General features: G+C 36.1%; 1 protein-coding gene across 1 annotated transcript in view; it reads right to left on the reverse strand.

Annotated features, from left to right (window-relative positions):
• The window catches only part of CNTN3 (contactin 3), a 426,853-nt gene that overhangs the window by 52,284 nt on the left and 350,767 nt on the right, over positions 1-23,802 (reverse strand). The window contains exons 12-13 of the mRNA XM_027863878.1: positions 15,188-15,315; positions 13,117-13,292 (exon numbers count right to left, since the gene is read on the reverse strand). Coding sequence (XP_027719679.1) covers positions 13,117-13,292; positions 15,188-15,315 — 304 coding nt within the window. The remainder of the gene's footprint in view (positions 1-13,116; positions 13,293-15,187; positions 15,316-23,802) is intronic.

The following is a 23,802-nucleotide window of genomic DNA, read 5'->3' on the forward strand; positions in this document are numbered from 1 at the left end:
AAAAACAAAGCCAATGCAACCAAGATTAGAAGGAAAGTAGAAAATTGGGAAAGAATTTTTACAACCAGTCTCTCCGATAAGGGCCTCATTTCTAAAATATATAGAGAATTAAGTCAAATTTATAAGAATACAAGTCATTCCCCAATTGATAAATGGTCAAAGGATATGAACAGGCACTTCTCAGATGAAGAAATTAAAGTCATCTATAGTCATATGAAGAAATGCTCTAAATCACTATTGATTAGAGAAATGAAAATCAAAACAACTCTGAGGTACCACAGCACACCTATCAGATTGGCCAACATGACAAAACAGGAAAATGAAAAATGTTGGAGAAGATGTGGGAAAATTGGAACACTAATGCATTGTTGGTGGAGTTGTGAACTGATCCAACTGTTTTGGAGAGCAATTTGGAACTATGCCCAAAGGCCTATTAAAAATATGAATACCCTTTAGGATCCAGCGATAGCTAGCACTTCAAGGGCAGTATCTCAAAGAGATCATAAAAATGAGAAAAGGACCCACATGTACAAAAATATTTATAGCAGTTCTTTTTGTGGTGGCAAAGAGCTGGAAATTGTAGGGGATGCCCATCAACTGGAAAATGGCTGAACAAGTTGTGGTATATGAATGTAGTGGAATACTATTGTGCTATAAGAAATGATGAGCAGGAAAACTTCAGAAAAACTTGGACTGATGCTGAGTGAAGTGAGCAGAACCAAGAGGACGTTGTACATAGTAACAGCCATGTTGTGAGATGACTAATATTGATAGACTTAGCCCTTCTCAGCAATACAAGGATCTAAGACATCTCCAAAGGTCTCGTGATGAAAAATGTTATCCACATCTAAAGCAAGAACTATGGAGTTTGAATGCAAATCGAAGAATATTATTTGCTATTTTTTTGTTCTGTTTTGTTTTGTTTCCTCTTTCTGGTGGTTCCTCCTATTGGCTCTAATTTTTCCTTACAACATCAGTAATGTGAAAATATGTTTAATAGGAATGCATATGTATAGCCTACATCAGATTGTGCACAGTCTTGGGGAGGGAGAGAAAAATTTAAAACTCAAAAGTTTATGGAAGTGATTGTTGATAACTCAAAATAAATTAATAAAAAAAATTCCTTCAAAGTGGTTGACCTAGCTTATTAGGGAGTAATAGATATCATCTGTGTGACTCTAAGCAAAGGAAGTTTCTTCCTTTGGGTGGGCAAGAGCATTTCTCTAGTTTGAGAGAGAAAAGATTTTTAGGGTTTTCAAGTGATAGCATCTGAAATGAAAGTGAAAGTCTCCTGTAAGGGAGCGAGAGTTATAGTATCAATGATTGAGAAACTGAAAAGAACTGAGAAGTCATCTAGAATTGATCAGAAAACTGAAGCCTCAAGACCCTACAAGGGTGACTCAATGTCATGTTGATGATAAATGTCAAAAGCGAGATTTAAACTTGGGTCCTCTGTCTCCAAATCTAATCCTCTTCTGACTGTGCCACAGGGTTTCCTGCTCTGGTAATGCATCATTATAGCTGTGCTACAGTAGCCTTGTCCTAGGCTCTCTTCTCTCTTCCTCCCCCACCTCCAATAATATTTGCTCAGGTACATCCTTCCATTTTTATTTTAATTTTTATGATGTGTGTGGTCAATTATACATTTGGAGTTTATTATAGCTTTTGGTGCAAGATGTTGGTCTAAACCTAATTTAGGCCAAATTGCTTATACAGAAAACCAAAGGTGTGCTAAAATCTTGCATTGGCGCGCTCACAGACACACACACACACACACAGACACACACAGACACAGAGAAGCATTTCTCTTATCTGTACTACAAATGGTCTCCCTATATTTGTGTTGGTTTTTCCACTATGTAGATAGATGATTCTCATAACCACATATCCACCCCCAGTCTCCCTCCTCACCTCCAGTCTTGCATTAGCAAGTTCCCATTAGATATCTCCAACTTAATGTCCCATAGACATCTCAAACTAAGCATGTCCAAAACAGAACTCAGGCAAAGTTCTATAGAGTGAGAAAGTCCAGTAGAGTGAGAGAGAATAGCAGAAGCCATCTAAGGAGATCTACAGAGAATGACCATGGGTGAAAACACATCTTATTTAAGTCCTTCAATAATGGAAATCTTTTTTTTTTCTTCCTCAAAACAAGAACAACAACAACAACAACTAATCTGCAATATTGAGAACAGTGTGTTTTGCAAATAGGGAATCCTCAATATATAGATTTTCAGATTTTAGGGGATTTGGGTTATATAAGCCCAAGCAAGTGGGAACCTCCATTCTTTCCCTTTGCCCATTAGAGTAGACAATCCTTGGCACTCTCTCCAATACATCTATAGGTTCTGAGTTTAGAGGATCCCTGTGTTCTTAGAATGTATCAAAGACAAATGAATTTCACTCCTGCTTATCTTATAAATTTAAGCCTTCCTTTCACAGTTACATCAGGAATAAGATTTGATCTTGATAACTGTTCATGATTAGCATATTTCTGTGAAAAGAATAGGGGAAAGAAACCTGAAGTGGCCACAAGATAAGGGAGGAAATGTCTCCTACAATGTCCAGCTTAATTTGGTGATCTTAAAAATAATTTAACAATATTAGATACAAAGTATCAAAAGATATGTACATCTTCTTTAGCTCTACTAGCTTTAAAAAAAATACTTTAATTGGACCCTGACGGTCTTATCAGAGGGGAAGTGATTGGATGAAGAAAGCTTAAGAATCTAGCTCAGAAAATGTCAAGATGGCCCCGTGGTTCAGATTCCCAATTTTATTTTGTCATTCTATTACTCTAATTCTCTTAATGTCTTCTAAGAAAAAAAATCGTTTGGGAATTTTCCTTCATAATAATGTATGTTCATCAAAGCAGCTCATATTTACTTTGGCCTTTGTAGTCTACAAAATAATTTTCTCAACAGAGTCTTATGATGAGAATGGGAAAAAAATGCCATTATCCTCATTTTACAGATGGGGAAACTGAGTCTCTCCAAGTTTAAGTGACAGGCCCAGCCATACAACCAGTATGCGTCAGAGCCAGGGCTGTCACCCTGCTCTCCTGACTAAGCCAGTGATCTTTCCACTATACTTAGGATGTCTACATATGAAAATAAATGGATGCAAATAGTCATAATCTAGTTATTTAGGGAAGTTTTTAATTAAATTGTGACTTATAATTAAATAAATATGCTTGGTCCCAAATCATTATTCAAAACCTAACCATAACCTGATGTTTAGGATTAATTTTTGCATATACAAATATAATTAACTTCTTTTCAAACTCAAAATCAAGAAGTAAAAAAGGGCTTAAGAAATAAAACAAATTTGAGTAGCTACATTATAATAGCACCACACAAAGGGCTGATTTTTAAAACTATTCTCCCTTTCCTGCTAACAAAAGCTGAACAGTTTAACTCAAGCTGAGAGGGTACCTGTGAGAACTACAGCTGTTTTTGACTGTAGTCAAATGTGGTGTTCATAAAATGAAAATCTAAAACCAAGAAAAAATGCTGAAAATAAGAACAAACAAAAAATATACATAAATAACACTAAAAAGAAGACAAAGAGTTACTTCAACTATTGTTTCTAATTCGAATGTTTATCATTATCATTATTACTATTACTATTTTTGTTGTTCAGTAGTATCCGACTCTGTAATCCAATAGACCAAACTGTCTATGAGGTTTTCTTAGCAAGGATACTAGAGTGGTTTGCTATTTCCTTCTCCAGTAAATTAAGGCAAATAGAGGTTAAGTGACTTGCCCAGAGTCACACAGTTAGTAGATATCTGAGGCCATATTTGAACTCAGGTCTTCCTGACTCTGGGCTCAGCACTCCGTCCACTGAGACATCTAGCTGCCCATTATTATTACAGCTAACATTTTTATTGTGATTTAAAGTTTGCAAAATATTTTATTTACATTGTCTTACTTGACACTGACAATTACAATCCTATGAGCTATTAATGTCTCCATTACATAGCTTAGGAAACTGAGGTTTAGGGCAGAGGTGGGGAACCTGTGGCCTTGAGGCCACATGTGGCCCTCTAGGTTTTTAAGTGAGGACCCCACTTGAGGACCTAGAGGGCCACATGGAGCGTTGAAGCCTCAGGTTCCTCACCTCTGGTTTGGGGAGTTTACAAGAGTCATATAGCTAGTGAGGGCTTTAACAGACTCAAACTCGAGCCTTCTTCCCTGCAAGGTCAGCAATGCATATTCTATCTGTAGATAAATCAGAGTAAGTGATTTGGTGAAATGAATTAGTCTGTTTCCCAGCATGGTGGATTTACAATGAGTCCTTTATCTGCCCTCTCCTCCAAACTGCACAAAAAGATATACAAAAAGAAGGCAGAGGCTGATTTGTTGCTGTGGTTCATTCATTCAGTCATGTCTGACTCTTCGTGACCCTTCGGATGGTGCACGCTAGGGCCTTCTGACCTCCGCTTTCTCTCTAAGTCTGTCCAAGCTCACATTCCTGGCTTCCATGACACTATCTATCAATCTCATTCTCTGCCATGCCCTTCTCCTTTTTCCCAATTTTTCCCACCATGAGTGTCTTTTCCAATAAATCCTGTCTTTTCATTATGTGACCAAAGTATTTAAGCTTCAGCTTCACTGTTTGACCTTTCAATGAAGAGTCGGAGTTAGTTTCTTTAAGTATTGACTGATTTGATCTCCCTGCTGTCCAAGGGACTCTCAAAAGTCTTCTCCAGCACCACAGCTAGAAAACACTGGAGAGGTCGGTCATTTCCTTCTCCAGCAGGTCACCTTTTGTCAGAATACTCCACTATGACCTATCTGTCTTGGGGAACCCTGCATAGCGTAACTCATAGTTTTACTGAGCTACCCAGGTCCCTCTACCACCTACCACAACAAGGCAGTGATTCAGAAGGGGAGGCACTGGTAGGGGAGTCTAACTAAGGAAGCCAGCTCAATCACTGTTAAATGTGGAATGGGCGTGGTGAGAAGGACAAAGGTTCACATCAGAAACCAAACTGTACTCCAGTAATCTAACAAAAAGCTAGTGAAGATAATGAGAGGTGGGGGGAGCCCACTCACTTGAATAGAAGCATCATGAGCCAGTACCACCGCCAATAATTGGACATTGATGCCAGATCCTATCCCCTTGAGCCAGATCTTATCCCCTTGAGCTCTATGAGCCAAAGCACGGAGACATCTGGGTCCCCAGATCTCTGTGCAGGGACCTGCAGCAAGAGGAAGAGCCCACTCATTAGTGCTCAGCCAACATGGTCTCCCACGGTGGGGCACAGCGGAGCTGATAGAAGCAACTCCTTAGTGAGGATTTTGCAAAGAGGAGAAAAAATGTAGCAGAGGTTATAATACACTGTGGCCACAAGGCAGACTGAGATACAACATGGTTTTGAGGCAGAGGATGGCACCTGATATCAGCAACTCCATTCAGATTATAGTGGCCACCTGACCACAGGGGTCAAAACCAAGCAATGCCAGGTCAACTTATTTAGCAGTCCAAAAGGAGAATGGTTTAAGCACAAAATCCAAAACCAAGAAATGAAACTGAAAATATGAATAAGTAAAACTTATGAGTAAACTGAATGCTACAAAGAAACCAAAGAATGAAAACCAGAATAAGGGAGAAAACTCAAAAGGAATTCAAGGAAAACCTTGGAGGGGGGAAAATGGTTTGGACTTACAGACTACAAGACAGGTTGAAAGAAATAAATCAAGAGACAGATGAAATGAGAGGTTGGGAGGAAAAAAATTGAAAGGAAACCTAAATAATTTAGATTAGATAGTAGAAAACCTTACCAAAGCAAGGTTTTAGTGGACTCCTTAAAAATTAAAATGGAACATTGACTCCGAGGCAACCAAGAATATTAGAACAAAGTCAAAAGATTTTTTTTTTAAATGAAGAAAATGTATCAAAAACAGCAGACCAGGAAGACAAATCAAGAAGGAATAATTTAAGAATCATCAGATTCCCTGAAAACCATGACCAAACAAATAAACCTACAAACCAAAGTTCAAGAAATCATAAAAGAAAATTTCCCAGAGCTATTGGAAACAAAGAGCAAATACAGGGCAAAAGAGTCAGCAAAATTCTAATATCCGCGAACCTTAGTAGGTCCCTTTCATATTTAGATAAGTTTAACTGGAACCACAATAAGAAAGAATTTAAGAACTTGAATAGAATTTTAGAACAGTTAGATATGATAGATCTCTGATAGTTAATGAATAAGAATATATTGGGGTATACATAATTCTCATTATTTCCTGGAACATTTCCAGAAGTTGTCCATGCATTAGTGCATAAAAATCTCACAAATTAATGCAGAGAAGTGAAACTATGAAAAATATCATGATGCAATACAAGTTGTAATCAACGAATAAGGGATTTAAACCCAAACCATATCTAAATGAAATGGTCGTAAAGAACTGGTGGGTCAAAAAATAATTCTAGAAACAACTGCCAATTATATTAAAGAAAATAATTACACTGAGATGTCACTGAAAACTTTTATGACACCATTCAATTTGTCCTATTGTGAAATGCATATCTCTAAATTACTCTCCCTGTTTCTTGTCCTACGTCTCTGACCACTTCTTCTCAGTTTCTTTTCCTGAATCCTCACCTAGGTGAGACCAGTTAACCATGAGTGTTTCCCAAGGCCTTAGCCTGAGCCCTCTTCTCTTCTCCTTCTCTATGATTTCACTTGTTGATCTCATCATCTCCTTTGGATTCAATTATCATCTTCATGCTAATTATTCCCAAAATTATTTATCCAGCCCTAATCTCTCTCCCAATTTCTAGTCTCACCTATCCAACCACTTATTGGACATCTCAGATGTCTGGTAGCCCTCTTCAACTCAACATGTCCAAAACTGAACTCATATCTTCCCTCTCTCCTAAGGCACAAATTAAAAAGAAAAAAGGGGAAAAAAACCCAGGAATTCTGAAAATTTTAAAAAAATGGGCATTTAAAAACAGAATAAAAAATAAAACTTGGAGCACAATTTTTGAAAAATCTAACCAAAAATAAAATGCTAGCAGAGAGGAAAGCCAAATCACCATTACTAAAAATGAAAAAAGAAAAAAATTCATAATAAATGAAGAGGAAAGAATGGAATTATTAGAAACTACTTTACCCAATACTAGCTAATATGAAAACTTAAATGTAATGTATGAATACTTACAAAAATATAAATACCCAGATTATCAGAAGAAAAAATAAAGAATTTAAATAATACAGTCTCATAAAAATAAATTAAAATAAAAAGACTTCCAAAAAAAACATAGAGTCATAAACAAATTAACAAAACATTTAAATAACAATTTATAAGAACAATATACTCCAATTTTACATTTTTTTTGAAAAATAAGAAAGATTATATCCTACTAAGCTGCTTCTATGAGACAAAAGTGATTATTCTAGCTACATCTGGGAAAGTGATGTCATAGAAGAAAAAAAAGATTAATATCTCTAGTATCAGTGGAAAAATATTGAATAAAATATTAGCAAAGAGAATTTGTTAATGTATTGGATTTATTGTAATCCACATTGGATTTTTACCAGAATTTAGAATTGGTTCAATACTGGAAAAACTATGAGTATAACAGTTCATATTAATAAGAAAAATAACACAAATCATATTACTAAATTGAAAACATAAGAAAAAAGAACTTTTGGCAAACTAAAAGCTACATTTATCTTTAAAAATAACCTAGAAAATAACAAATGACATTGACATAAATCTAAGAACAAACATCACATATAATAGAGAAATGCTAGAAATCTTTGCAACAAGATCAGAGAAAAAGCAGGAGTATCCACTATCACCATTATTATTTGAAATAGTTCTACATCTCATTTTATCTTCATAACAACTGTGGGATATAGGTACTATTATTATTCTCATTTAGCAGTAGAAGAAACTGAGGCTAATGGAGGCTAAGTGACTTACCCAGGGTCATGCATTTATAAGAGCCTGAGGCTGGATTTGAATTCAGATTTTGATTGACTCCAAACTCAGTACTCTAATTATTGCTCCACCTAGCTACCTCTAGCCAAAACAATAACAGGATAAGAAAAAACAACTAAAGAATTAAGAAAGGCAAAGAAGAAGCAAAATGACTGCTTTTGCAGGCAATATGATGGTTCTCTTGAAGAATACTAGATTAAGCTCAAAAAATAAAACAATTAACAACTTCGGCAAATGAGGAGACAAATAAAATGAGTCCACAAAATCATCAGACTTCTTGTATGTTACCAACAAGTTCCAGTAGAAAGAGACAGGAAAGGAAATTCCATTCAAAATTATGACAGAACGTAAAAACAAAACAAAACAAACAAACCAAATACCTTAGGGCAGGGCCCAATGCACACACAGAATCACATGAATATGACAATAAAACCCCTTTAAAGAAATATAGACTAAATAATTAGAGAGGATATAATCACTTAAGGCCAGGCTGTGCTAATATCATTGGAATTATAACATTAACTATATTAATTTATGGATTCAGTGTCCTATCAATCAAATTACCAAGGGATTACTTTTCAGAAGTAGAAAAAAAATAAAATTCATCTGGCAGAAAAAAAGGTCAAGAGTTTCAAGGGAAATAATGAAAAATAAATTGTAAGCACGGGAGCCTTAGCAGTACCAGATCTCAAACTCCACACTAAAAGAGTAATCATCAAATTATTTGGAACTGGTTGAAAAAGAGAAAAGATAATAGATAATCAATGGGAAAAATTAAAGAAAACAATCCAGTAGCATAAAGTTCAATAAATTTAAGGGCACAAAACTACTGAGGTCCTAGACTTACTGAAAAACAAAAAACCAAAAAAAACCCCAAAAAAACAAAAAACAATTAGGAAAATTGCAAAGTCTGGGAGAAGTTAGACTTAGGTTAACATTTTGTGCCATATTTCAGAAAAAAGCTCTAAATATAGAATTCATAATCTGAGGTCCATGGTCTTTTAAAATATTTTCATAATTAAATTTCAATAAGCTTGGTTTCCTTTGTAATCCTATGTATTTAGCTTTGTTTATTTAAAAACAATATTCTGAAGAAGGATCTGTACATCTTACCAGACTGTCAAAGGGATCTATTACACCAAAAAGTCTCTAAGTCTATTAGTTTAAAAAAAAAGAGTAAATCAATAAGGATTTATTAAGTTCTTACTATGGTCAAGGTACTGTGCTCAGAACTGAGGATAGAAAGAAAAGTTAAGAAATAAACAAACAAAACCAAGCCCTGCCCTCCAGGAGCTCAGTGATTCACAGAAGAGACCATATGAAAACAACTATGTATAAGCAAGCAATACAGAGCATAAATTGGAAAAATCACAAAGAGGAAGGAACTTGAATCAAGGGGGATCAGGAAAGGCTTCATGTAGAAGGTGGGATTTTAGCTAGGATTTAAAGGAAAGGGATAGATAAGAAGAGAAAACATTTCAAGCATGGGAGGCAGTCAGTAAAAAAGGCCAGAGTTGGGAGATGGATTGTCTTGTCCAAGGAATAGTAAGCAGGCAAATGTCACTGGATCACCAAAAACAGGAAGGTGAGGTGTAAGTAAACTAGAAAGTTTGGTGGAGAAACAGGTTGTAAGGGTTTTCAATGTCTGGCCTAAATGGATGGATGCCCAACCTAGCTCTAAAAGTTTATATCCTTAACAAATTAAAAAAATACTGGAAGGCAAAACTTTTCATAACAATGTATTGAGAAAGAATTCTTCTGAAAATTAGGGAGAGGAAAGGTAGATAAAATATCTGAACACTTTTGATTATACAAAACTGAAAAGTTTTCATACAAAAAAAGCAATATCATTAGAAAGGAAATAATTGGGAGAAAATCTTCACAGCAAACTTATCTGATAAACATTTGCTATTTGGCAATTGCTACACATTTATAAGAGCAAGATCCATTTTCCAACAGATAAGTGGTCAAAGGATATGAAAAGTTAGTACCCAAGAAAACTAACCTATTAACAATCATATAGGAGAAAAAATGAACAAATAATTAATACGAGAAACACAAATTAAAACCTACTCCCAGTAGATTGGCCAAGATGACAAAAAAGGAAAATAACTCTTACTAGAGGGACTTTGGGAGGACAGAAACCCTAATGCAAAGATTGTGAAGCTGTGAATTTCATTCAACCACTCAAGAAATCAATGTGGACCGATAACCCCATGAAATTCAGTAAAATTTAGCAAACCTATCGACTCAAACATAATAGGCACAAGTCTTAAAGAGATTAAAGACAGAAAGGACCCCAATATACACAATTATTTACATTATATAATATCTAATTTATGTAAGTTTGCACTTACATGACCCAGGAATTGGAGTACTCATTTAGAATATAAATTTAAGCAAAGATAGCCCCTCCCCTCAGGGAGATGACAGTCAAATGGAGTTGGTTGGGGTGGGGGAAAGACAACATAAAAAGGCAGGATGGTCATATAAACTAAACAACTGTAAAGCAAAGATAGAAAGATGGAAGGTTTAGAAATGGAGGGGAACTGAATTCGTGGAATGCTTCTGGGAAAGAGAAGACTTAAATTCATCCGTCAGAGCCTAGAGTCACAGAGTCAGAATTTGGGATTTAAAGGGAAGGACACGAGGAGGAGGATTCAGTGTAAACAACATGTTTTGGAATAAGCAGTGTAAGTGCTCGCGTCTGATCATTATTTTCTAAAAATGAAGGTGGTTATCTGTATTAACAAAGGGAATTCCTCATTGGGAGCAGCCTGAGAGAAGAAATCACAGATTGGGCAAAACAACAAAAACTGCTTACCTGTGTGACAACATACTTATTATTGGGCTATTTTCTCTTTTTAATCCTACAACCAGGGAAATATACTTTATACAGCTTTAGCTCTCATCTTTATCCTCCTCTTCCTTCCAATCATATCTGCATTTCCCTCCAGAGGCTCTATCTGTCTTCAGTCTGTTAAATCTTTTGACAATGTTCCTTAAAATTTGGATGTTGTATTTAAATTTGTGACAGGTTTTCTTTAGGCTCACTTTTACATACACACATACCCACACAAACACTTTCCCCCCTGTTCCCACACTGAAAGTGCCTCAGGCCTTTTAAATCAAATATTGGGACCTCTACCCCTCAAGAAAAAAAAATCAACTTATATAACTTTAAGTTTATGCTATTTTTTTGGTCCTATTGAAGAGGTTATCATTTATTATTACTATTGAGATTATAGTTAAAACAAAATAAGAAAAAAAACTACTGATATCACAGTTTGTATTAAGAGAGGCAGAGTATTAAGGAGATGATAATCCCATCACTCTCTGTCCTGGTGAGACCATTCACATCTGGAGTATTCTGGTCAGTTTTGGTACCAAATTTAGGAACGACATTGATAAGGTATAGAGAATGGGGAAGTAGGTGATTAAGATAGCAAAGGTCTTGAGATCATGGCATATACTGCTACTATTACTATTACTAGCATTACTATTGTGAAACACTTATTGTCTATACTACTACCACTACCACCACCACTATTACTATTATTACTACTGCTACTACTACTACAGCTAGCTAGCTAGCATTTATACAATGCCAGATACTGTGCTAAGTACTTTACAAATATTATTACCTCATTTGATCCTCACAACAACCCTGGGGGGTAGGTGCTATTATTATTCTTATTTTGCACTTGAGGAAACTGATGCAAATAGAGGTCATGTGATTTCCCCAGGGTCATCCACCTGGTAAGTATCTGAGACCGCATTTGAACTCAGGTCTTCTTAACTCTAGGTCCAATGCTCTATCTACTGCACCACCCAGTTGCTTCTGTAAGAACAGGCTGATGCAATTAGGGATATTTAGCTTAGAGGACAGAAGACTCAGGAGGAACACGCTAGCTACATCCAAATATTCCAAGAGTTGTCATGCGGAACAGGGATCTGACTTGTCCTGCCTGGCCTCAGAGAATATCACTAGAAGTAAGAGCAGGATCATAAAATTAAGAGTTAGAGGACGTTGATTTTAATTCCATCTCTGTTACTATTGTTTTTAGTTCTTTGGGCAACACTCTTAATCTCTCTTGGCTTCTGTCTAAAAAAAGCTAAAAAAATAAGGCAGTTGTGAATTGGATGGTGTCTGACATCACTTCTAACTCTAGCTCCATATAACTAATGTTCAGAGAGGCAACTTTAGGCCTCACAGATGGCAAGATTGCCCACCAATAAGAGCTAACACAATGAGAACTGGGCAACTTCAGGAAGTAGTGGGTTACCTTTCCCTTGAGGTTTTTAAGCTCTATATCTATGATACAATAATCTCTTCCTACTGTGAGGTTCTGTGAATTATTGCTTTCAGTAGTTATGAATTTAGAGATGAAAAGGATGAAAATTACACATTAGGCCTTTCTATGACTCAAAGAGCCAGTTTTCTAGGCAGCTAAATTTGGTTATGCCATCTCTCTTTCTCTCTAGGATCCTTTCCTATTTACTTTCAGTCTCATACCCTTCCCTTTGGCCTCCTGGGACAGTCTGACACCCCAGGATCTCAAAGTACTCATGTCTGGTTTTCAACAGGCTACTAGTCTTTCCATGAATAGAACTGCATACCTAGATAATTATGGTCTTATTGACCATTTCCCCCTATTATCTGATTGTCTTTCCCTTTGTGTTCTTACCTACACCATTTGCTAGGCACATATTAAACACTGATGTTTCATTATCTATTCATTATTTCACTATCTTGCTTTATAGCATTATGTATTTTCTCTATTTCTCTCAATGCTATCTAATTTGACAGCTTCTTTATCTGAAATCATGATTGCTACCCCCTTTTTTTCTACTCATAAACACTCTACTAGTTACAATGTAAGACACAAATTTATACAAGCCTTAGTTCCTGCTCCTGTACCTTCATAAAAGAAGCAGATTTCCCAAATTTGGGTCTCAAAGAAATTACGATTTTAAATTAAATCTGCATGTATAGAAAATAATGCATCATTTAATTTGTAGTGTTTTGATCTGATCAATGGTTGGAACAAAATCAGAACTGGAATTAAAGAAAAATCCCAGGAGAGTTCTTCATAGAGAAATACATATGTACCCCACATAATATTAATAGCATGAGTAAATTTCCATAACTTACCCCACCTACTTTCTCAAAATGAGATCCATCTTTTTTGAAATCTGTGATGGCTCCATTAAAATACCAAGTAAACACAATATCTAAAAGGGGATCATGCTCAACTTGACAAGGCAGGATTACACTTTCTCCAACAGAAACATCCATGTTGGAGGGGGCCAATGTTATTCTTGTGGGCTCTAGAGGAAAACAAAACAAAAAACAACAGATGCTCAAACATTCAGAAAGTCGCAGTTGTCAGACTATCACTTGTACAGATAGTCAGATGACCTATCTAGTAACATTATCCTCACTGGGCTTCACCCAAATAACCTCTGATTTACTTGAATTATAGATAAAAGTAAAAATTGAGATATTTTTAGTATGAGAAAGCAACACTGTCACTGGTAAATCACTGAGTACTTGAGGACAGAAGGAAAGTTAGCAATGAAAGTTAGGCATGAAAATTACATAGTCAGAATTGACTAGACTATTTTCATTCACTTATAGTCTGTACTGTAGGATAGGCAATGGGTAACCCTATGTTTTAGTAGTTTTGACAGGTGGTGGGAGTGAGGAAAGAATACATCCTGTACATCTTTAAATGAATTCATAGATGCCAGGTTAACAAGAATTTAAAATACTTCATTCAAAAAAGAAATAAGATTAGTAGGTTAATAAGAATAGAATGATTTTTACAGATGGAAGTCCAACCATGGCATTTTCTACATAAGAAAACCAAGGCCTAGTACGGTAAAATATTTTGCTCTTTATAAGTAACAGACCAGATTTTTGATAAGTTTCTCTACTTCTAAATCCTCCAGTCTTCACACTGTATAATGGACTTCAGGTATAATAATTTACAGTCGATTTACAGGATGATATTCCGTGCATATATTTCTTCCCTTTCCCTTTTTGCTCTGCCCTCTTCCCTTAAAAAATATTACTTGATTAAGAACATCCTCATAACTACAGGCAATTTTCAATGATATAAAAACAGGTTTGCCAGATAGCTTACATAGCACAGACAAGGTAGAGGAAAAGAACCCAATTGGTATATCATCAAAATAGATAGAATTGTATACACGGATAGGATAGGATAGAAATGTATACATGGAAAAGTTTTAAGTAGCAATAATATTTTAAGAAGTACTTTAAGCAAGCAAGTTATTTTGTCTATTATAAATAACCAAATTGACTATAAAGGACACTAATTGCATTCAGAGAAAGAATTGATAAATAGCAGTATGTATAGACTAATTTTACATATGCATATACCTATTTGTGTCTAATGGTAGCCATCGACAGGGTGGGGTGGAAGGAAGAAAAAAGAGAAAAAAAAGAAATTTAAATGATAATTTTGTTGAATAGTTGAAAGGAATATCAAATTGTACATAGTAGATTTGTAGTTTCATGTACATTTATCTTTTTTTTATTGTACTATGTTATGGAACTGCTTGTTTTATTCCATAAATTTAAAAGAAAAGAAAATTAAAAAAAGAAAATCATTAAATTGAACATAATTAAAGTGCACTAAATAATGTGTTCATTGTTTCACATTATTTTATGGTGGAAAAGAGTGAAGATCTGACCCTTCCTCCTCTTTGAAAATCCAATTTAATTATATTTGTAAATTACCTCTAAGCAAAGGACTACTTAAGGTTCTGGGATGATATGGATAGAAAGAAAAATTGCCCTTTTCTGGGTGCTAGAAAGAAAAACAGTCCTTTTGGGGTGCTTATGCTCTACTGAGAGGAAGGTGTATACAGTGTTTAAGGATGAAGGGACATAATGCAGTTTGAGGACAAATGGTTCTTTCGCAACACATTTTGTATGACTGAACTAAAGAAATTTTCATTAGCTTTAATGTTTTTCTACACAGTTTAGCACATACTTGTCATTTTTAAGAACAACATCCTATTGTACAGGTATAGCCTATATCAGATTGCACGCCATCTTGGGGAGGAGGGAAGGGGAAAAAATTTGGAGCTCAAAATCTTATAAAAGTGAATGTTGAAAACTAAAAATAAACAGAAAAAGAAAAAAAGAATAAAATAAATAAATACAAACCAGAAAACAAAAAAGAACAACATACCTGTAACTACTAAGTTCATGGAGCTGCTCGCTTTCCCAAACTGGTTCTCGGCCAGGCAAGTGTAAGTCCCAACATCCAATTTAGTGACATTGGCTATCTGGAGTCCTCCATCCTTTAAAATAGTTATCCTGGGGGGAAAAAAGTGTGAGATAATAGAAAAGGGAATATGAAGGTTTGTAAAAGTTCAAATATATTTGAGAAAATAAAATCTGATTATAGCATTCATCCATGACACATATCTCCAAGCAATGGTACCATAGCATTATAATATCTTGAAATGATAAAAATTGAAAATATACTGAAATTTTTAAAATAATCAGGACATTTTCAAAACAAGGTGGGGAAAGAACTATGGTGCTGGTCAAACTTTGCAACTAAAAATCATTCCATAGCCAATGTATTGTGGGTTCCTTGTTCAAGATAACCTCCCAAGCATTTTCTGAGGTATAGCTTTTAGGAGCTTAGACAATGTGATAATTATTAAAAAGGTATGAGAGACATAGTTTCTGGGTAATTTAATCATTTTATTAAGGTCAGCAGGTTATTAATAAAAGGAAGGTCATTTGGCCATCTCTCTCAGACTAAAGACCCCTAGTGCCAGTGGGTTCACAGTGCATATGCCCTTTGAAGAGTAGGAGTTCCTGAGGGATGACAATCAACTCGGATTGGTGAACACAATGAGAGGTGTGGACTATATTAAAATGAAGGTCTTGTAGTATGAGACTTAGGTCACTCGAATCTTGGTCAAAGAGACATCAATTTTCATATCACCTGTCTTGATATATGGAGAATCTTGGACCTGTCTGAACAAACACAATAAGCAGAAATATACCCATACTTAGAATTTCTTTTACTGCCTGATTAGATCTTGGCCCGAGGAAATCTCTAAGAGAGATTTCCCACACCATGGTTTTTGGATGAGGAAGTAAAAAAGGGGAAAAAAAATTTGGTCCCAATACAATAATTAGTTATTAAATATATGAGAAATATTCATTTCTCACAACAACATCAAGGTCAATCAATCAAAAAATATTAAATACCACCTATGTTTCAGTGTAGCGCTAAGCACTGAAGATACAAAAAGTGGCAAAAGACGGTCCCTGCCCACAAGGAGTTTATAAACAAATGCACACAAAACTAGAAATATATAGGATAAATAGGAGATAACTAACAGAGAAAGCATTGGAATTAAGAGAGATTAGGGAAAGCTCCCTGAAGAACAAACGTGCACAACTTGGCAGAAGGTAGGGGCCAAAAATTAAATAGGCTAAACTTCTTCGCCTTGTTAGACTAGAGACAGACTAATGATGATTGGTTGACAATGGGGAATGTGACAAACAGGAGAGCCTACAGTGGCAACCCTTCATTTTTCGTGGGCTACCTGAAATCTTTTGGCGGGCCACAAGCGGCCCGGGACATATGTTGTGAGGGCCTGCTGAAGAAGGTGGGATTTTAGGTGGAACTTAAAGAAATCCAGGGAGGTCAACAGTGCAAGCAGAAGAGAGAGAGCATTTCAAAATCAGGGCAGTCAGAAAGAATGCTCAGAGCCAAGAGATGGAATGACTTGTTCATGGATCAGCCAGGAGGCCAATGTCACTGGATTAAAGAGTAGGTATAGGGGAGTAAGGTAGAAGAAGACTGGGAAGGTAGGAGGGGGTTGGGTTATGAAGGGCTTTGAATGTCAAACAAATTTTTGTATTTGATTCTTAAAGCAATAGGGAATCACTGGAGTTTATGAAGTAGGAAGGTGACATGATCGCAACGAACGTGTACTTTAAGAAAATCACTTTAATGGCTAAAAGAAGGACCGGTTGGAGAGAAGAGAGCCTTGGGGCAGGCACACCACCTAGCAGGCTATTGCAATAATCCAGGCAGGTGGATGATGAGCCCCTATATCGGAGCTGTGGCACTGGCAGAGGAAAGAAGGAGATTTCTTCAAGAAATATCGAGAGATGAAACTGATAGGCCTTGGCAACAGATTTGATATGATACAGAAAGGTAGAAAGGTAAAGTCATTTTCCTCATGTCCCAAGTGAATTTGAGATAGAAGCTGGGCCATGATGGCTGCCTGAAAGTCAACTAATATAGCTGCCTGGTTTCCCCACATCTACTTCACCACAGACTGAATAATCATAGCAGGCCTAATGATCAAGAAATCTAATGAGAAATTATAGCATGCGATTGTATCCATGCAAAAATTCAGCTACAGGCAGTAGGAAATGGCACTACAAGCAAAACTCAATGTCAACTCAGTCCTCTAAGCATGACAAGAGACCAGTTGGGGAGACTTTTATCCTACTAGGCTCTGTATCTACAGACAGAAAGCATAGACAGCTCCCCTAGTAAGCCCTAAGGTAGTGGGAAATGCGAAGCCTGGATCTTGGAAACAGCAGTGCTCAGATCAGGATCCCTCAAACCCTTGGCCGCCAAGGTCCTTAGCATCCTGTCCTGACACGTCATAAAGATCTGGGGGATTTAAGGGAGCAGCTGATTGTGTAATCTTGGATAAATCTCTTAATTTATCTGCTCTTCAGTTTTCAGGGAGCTATACAAGAGTTAAATCTTGTCTCCTTAATCTGTCCTAGAGATCATCACTACTTTTTTTCACGGCGTCCAAATCTTTTCCTTGTCAAGTAATTTTGAGTTTCCTTGAAGTCTCCTATTCTTTCTGCTATTCTGTGCTCTGCTAAAATAATCCTACTTTTCCTAAATTCAGTTTAAAGCATTTATCGTGGATCTTTCTAGACTGTTGACTTGAGCACTATTTAGTCCTGAAATTCCCTGTTCACATTTAGGTCCTTATTTCATCCTGCCATATATTTTTTTTTTCCCTTTGTCAGTGACTTTGTAGAAGGAATTCTTAGTCAAGTATGGTCTGCATGAGATGGCTTGAAAGTCCTCTCTTAACTGTGATTCTCATTGTTATTCATTTTGTTGTGTGCTGAAAAGAAAATATTTCTTCAGGGCTTCTTTCAATACATTTTTTCCCTGGCATTTTTTATTCTGTATGTTTTTTAATCTGTGAAATTTTTCATTATGTTGGAGGTTTTCATTGGTTTGCACATTTCCTTGTGTGACCCTTGAATTATTTTGAGTATTTCTAGTAATTTTGCTCATTTTTTTATTTCTACTGCTTTTTTTGAGAAGAGTAAGAAGGCGGTAGGTTCCTTTATGTCTTCCCACTCTGTATTCTTCTGGGAAATCATTCTAAATTTCTGAACAAAATATTTTAAGCCTTTATATCCATTTGCTCATATATACAGCTCACCAAATCATTTAAAAATTTTAAGGTCCTTGAGGGCAGACATTACATTTTATTCATCTTAATGTCTTCCAGCAACCTACTGTAGCATTTTGTACATAGCACTCATATCACAAGTATTTGTGGAATGAATTAAAGACATAAGCATTTATTAAGCACCTTTTATATGGCAGGTACTATGTGAAGAACTATATAAATATTATTTAATTTGATAGTAACAACAACCCTGGGAAGTAGGTGCTGTTATGATGGTTGAAGAAACTGGGGACAAAGGGGTTAATAGGGTCACACAGAGCTAGAAAGTATCTGAGGCTAGATTTGAACTTGGGTCTTCCTGACTCCAGGGTCAGTGTTTTCTATACTGATCACCTCATTGGCTCTAATTCTAGCATGAAGAATCTTATATCAATTTCAATGCCTATTTTTAGAACTTATTCATTGCATATGCTGCTTTTCAAAGTACAATTTTATTTTTCTTTACATTCGAACAATGAAACATTATTTATTATTTGTGATCAGCTAAATTCTAGAGCCCTCGTTCTCTATCAGCTACTGTGCTCCAATGTGATCTTTTCCTTAGTTGAACTCTTGGTAGATTTAGAAACTCTTACGTGACCACAAATTTCACCCCAGATTCTGACCAGCTATTTGCAAAAGGGTAAAGAACAATGAAAATGATATCTCTCATTGATAAAGAGTTCAACAGTTTAGAGATTTTCTCTCACAATAAACCTGAAGCAGTCAATGCAAGTTTTCTTGCATCTATTTTATAGATAAGGAAACTGAGGCTGAGAGAGGGTCAAGTCCAGTCAACATTTTTTAAACTCTTACTATGTTCCCAGCACTGTGCTGAGCTCCACATAAAGTTAAGTCATTTTAATTTGCATAAGTTCACACGACTAAAAAGAATGTAATGGTGATTCGATGCTGCTCTTCTGAGTACATGTCTAACGATTCACATAACCACAGACCTGGAGCAAGAAGGCAGATCAAATTCAACAGATATTTGAAGTTGCTTGCCCAACAATGACAGGCTGGATTGGAACCAAGGTCTTTTGACTCCAGACACAATATTCTTTCGACTACACCACATAGTCAGTATAATAACACGGGCTTTGTAACTCAGAACACCTGGATTCAAATTCTACTGCTGACACTACCTGAATAACCTTGGTAAATCACACAATTTTCTTGGGCTTCATTTTCCTTATCTGTACCATGAAGGGTTTGGAGAAGTGGACTTGCGAGGTTCTTCTAGAAGTAGATATACGATCCTATGATCATAGATGAACTTCAAATATTTCCGTGGTTGAAAATTTCATCTTTTGCCCAATCTCCTGATGATGAGTCTTTCATCTCTTAGCAAAGCTGGCTACTGGATGAAAGCCAAGCAGACCATTATCTATCCTGTACTCAAAGGCTTTCCAGCTTGGTAAACCTCCCAGAGACTGTATTCCACTGGCATAGTCTTTGAGAATGTAGGACCACTTCTGTCCTCCACTTGGAGAATCTACAAAGAACTTTAGTAGAGGACAATGAGCAAGTAAATTTTATTATAAGCCTATTTATTCTAGGTCACTGGCTAAAAATAAATGGGATTTGCATTTATTTATTCAACACATTTTGAACCCAACATGAAATGTACAAGAGTAAGGATTGTAAATTACAGCGTAATGTTTTGTTTTTTTTTTTAAAGCTAGATGTATCTGTCTTCTGCATAATCAAACTAATCTATGGACACTGAAGCTTAGGTAAATATGAAAGTATTATATGTTTTATTCATTCATTCATTCAACAAATATTAATTAAGTGCCTACCATATGCAAGGCACTAAAGCTTGCTGGAGTCATCTCCTTGTTGACTAAAGATCTACTTCTAAATTCATCTATAATTTATAAGCCCTAAATTGGGTAGCAAAAGGATTGGGAACATTGGAGATAGTCAATTTCAGTTATTTCCTTATTCTGCCCTCTGGGTGTTATCTAACTTTTTTAATACCAACACGAAAGTAATAGCAATTTTAGATGGGAATTAGACATCCTTTATTTTGTAAGATGCAGCTGCTTAAACTAACAAACGTCCTTTATGATTTGGAGGTGAGGCATAGGTCTGAAGCACAGCCTGACACTTCAGTAAGAAAACAGAGGCTTTAAACACAAATATGTTAACTTCAAATAATGCCGACTGTACATATCATACAATGTGGAGCTAATTGGATAGCTTGTTCTTAAATTGGTTCTTCCAGGAACATGTAAGAGGCCCAGGGGGCATTTCATGAAACATAAAAACAAACAATATTCAGTAAATAGATGAAGTAATTGTTTCTCCCCAGAAAACCTTTAATAACCAAAGCTTCCCTACAGAGTTACAATGTGAAATTTTTATACCTCTTTCCTATGAATGAAAATGCATTCTAAACTCACTGTGAGTCAGTTTTTCTCTATATGGTACCAGATAAAAATATTGATAATATTGAATGCCCCATTCCTACTCCTATAATACATACTTGATACCCTGGAATATCTGAGGATATGAACTTCCATCCACAGATACATATTTGCAGCTCATTTTAACTTCTAATCTTGTTTGTCCTTCGTTCTCAAAGGGGACCATGACATCAGGAAGGTGATGCCGTGACTTGCAAGTGAATTGGATTTAAGTGAGGGAGGGCTGTACAAAGTCATCAGCCTCACTTTCTCCTCTGGGGCCATTTGGGTCCAGTGGCCAGATATAGACCAGGATGACTGGAGATGGCCTCCACTTCTAATCTTAGAGAGCTGCTTGCTGCACAGAGCAGTTAAATTAACCAATTAATCCATATATATACACACATACATAGATACATGTATCCAGAGATACTGGAGTAGTTTATTTCCTTCTTCATCTCATTTTACAGATCAAACTGAGGAAACCAGGGTTAAGTGACTTGTCCAGGGTCACATTGCTAATAAGTGTCTGACACCACATTTGAACTCAGGAGGATGAGCATTCTGTCAGAGGCGAGATTAAAACCTAGTTCTTCCTGAATCCAAGACTGATACTCTCTTCTTATACTATATTGTTTTCATTTTGAGGGGGAAAAAAGACTCTCTACAATATACCCTTTTAAACAGTTGGCCAAATGAGGCAGGCTCTCCATTTTTGTAAAAATTCTATTTCATTTTATGTATTTCAATGTTTTGAATATTTACACCTAACTGGGCAACAAATTGGGCAGCTAGGTGGCACAGTGGATAGAATGATAGGCCTGGAGTCAAAAAGACTTCTCTTTGTAAGTTCAAATCTGGCCTCAGACACTGTCTAGTAGACTGGGCAAGTCACATAACCCTGTTTACCTCAGTTTCCTCATCTGTAAAATGAGTTGAAGAAGAAAAGTCAGTATCTTTGCCAAGACAGTCGGACACGACTGAGCCACCACCACCACCACAACAAATTGCTTTCACATGCTACAAAACAAAGAAAATCTCGCATATGGTTAGCTGTGTGAGTACCATTGATCTGTGCTGTAAGAAAGTATTTTATCTGGCTCTAAGGACATAATCTGTACCACCAAAGCAGGTAAATAGCAAGCCCTATCAACATGGCCTGGAGTTTCTGTCAATATCCTTTTTTACCTGCATATGTTGTAAATACTACAGTACATTATTCTTCTCGAGTTTTACCATGCCACAGTGCTATGTTTTTCTAAGGATGCTCACCTCTCAGCAGAGGAGAGATCATGTGAGTCCGTAATGATAAAGCAGCGGCATAAAAAGCATCAAAGTTGTTTCCGATGATGCATTCTGAGTGCACATTCCAAGAGATGGATGCGTACAATTAGCAGTAAAAGAAAAGTACTTACAATGAATATGTTACAGAATGAACGATGACAGATAAAAAGGCATGTGTATGTTGATGAAAATGCATGAGGAAATAAATGTCAGAAAAAATTAAAGAAAATTTTCTGTTAAACTTTTTTTCTTTCAATTCTCTCTTAGCTGAATGACTTTAGCTATTTCTTTTCTCCCTTGAGTTCGGAGATAACGTGCAAATGGCATCTAAGGAAATGATATTAGAATTTTCCTTCTTGCATCCATGACATTCTGAGCTTTGAACTTACAGGCACAATTGAGTTGGACTTGTGATTTACTGGTTAGAAAATCTTCAGGGAAAATAGAAGCAGGGTGTGGAAGATCCCCTAGTTGGTAATAATCTCTCTGAGTAACTACCAGGCTCATAGCATGAGGCAGGTCTTTTTTTGTTGGGCACAGTTTATTATATAAACCTTATGCACTGGATCTTTAAAAAATAAGATTATCCTTGGTTTACATGTAAGAAATCTGTATTCTACTTAGATCATTTAGCTGTACCATTCCAATTATTTATGGTATTTCTATCACAAAAGTTTGCCTTTTGTTTGAGAAGATCACAATATCATCTGTGGTGCAAAAATGGGAAGAAGTGTTGCACCTGGAGTCAGGAAAAATGGGCATGAGTCCCAACTCCAACACTTACTGACCACACAATTGCAGGCAAGTCGCTTAACCATCTTTGAACTCTATTTTCTCATTTTTGAAATGAGAATACTGTCTTATATGACACACTTCATGGTGGTGTTGTGAAAAGTAAAAAAAAAAAATGTTTTGTAAAGAATAAAGTGTTACATACTTGTGAACCAATAGTAATTAAAGAGTTCTTTTGAATGGATTATGGAATTAATGAAAGATATATCCATGGAGTTGTTAGTTTTTATAAAATCTTCCCAAGTGAATACCTATATTCATAAATGGGGGAGTTATGATAGCTTAACCAAATTTATTTCAATGATTTTTGTTGTAAAAGCTTTTTGCTTTTCCTGTAGATTTGGGCTGAAGAAAGAAAAACACCTGGGTTCTTTCGAGAAAGAGATATCTATGTGGTGCTGCTCTAGAGAATTCTGACACTGATCCAGATGTTAATTAATGAATTTGAAAAGTGAAACATTTTGTTGTTGTTGGGCTATTCACAGAAAAATATCCAGGTGTGTATGATGCTCTGAATCCTATGGCTCATTCATCAGGGGACAATGACTATACAGAAGGCAAGTAAATTTGAAAAAAGCAATCTGTATATTTATTTTGTTTTTTTTTAAAATGGAAGAATAGCTATAGTTTTTAAAACAATATCTTCACCAAATGTATCTGTACATTATGTTTTATTTTCTCAGGAGAATGCCAACTCCTTGAGGTCAGGGGATTATTTCATTATAATCATAGACACATAGATTTAGAGTTGGAAGAGAACCTGAGGACAATGGTCTAGACCAATGGTCTCCTTTTTCTAATGAGGAAACTGAGACACAAGCAAGGTTAAAAAGCGAGGTTAGTGCCCGTGC

Source organism: Vombatus ursinus, unplaced genomic scaffold (genome assembly GCF_900497805.2).
Source record: "Vombatus ursinus unplaced genomic scaffold, bare-nosed wombat genome assembly UNPS02014773.1, whole genome shotgun sequence".
NCBI lineage: Eukaryota > Metazoa > Chordata > Mammalia > Diprotodontia > Vombatidae > Vombatus > Vombatus ursinus.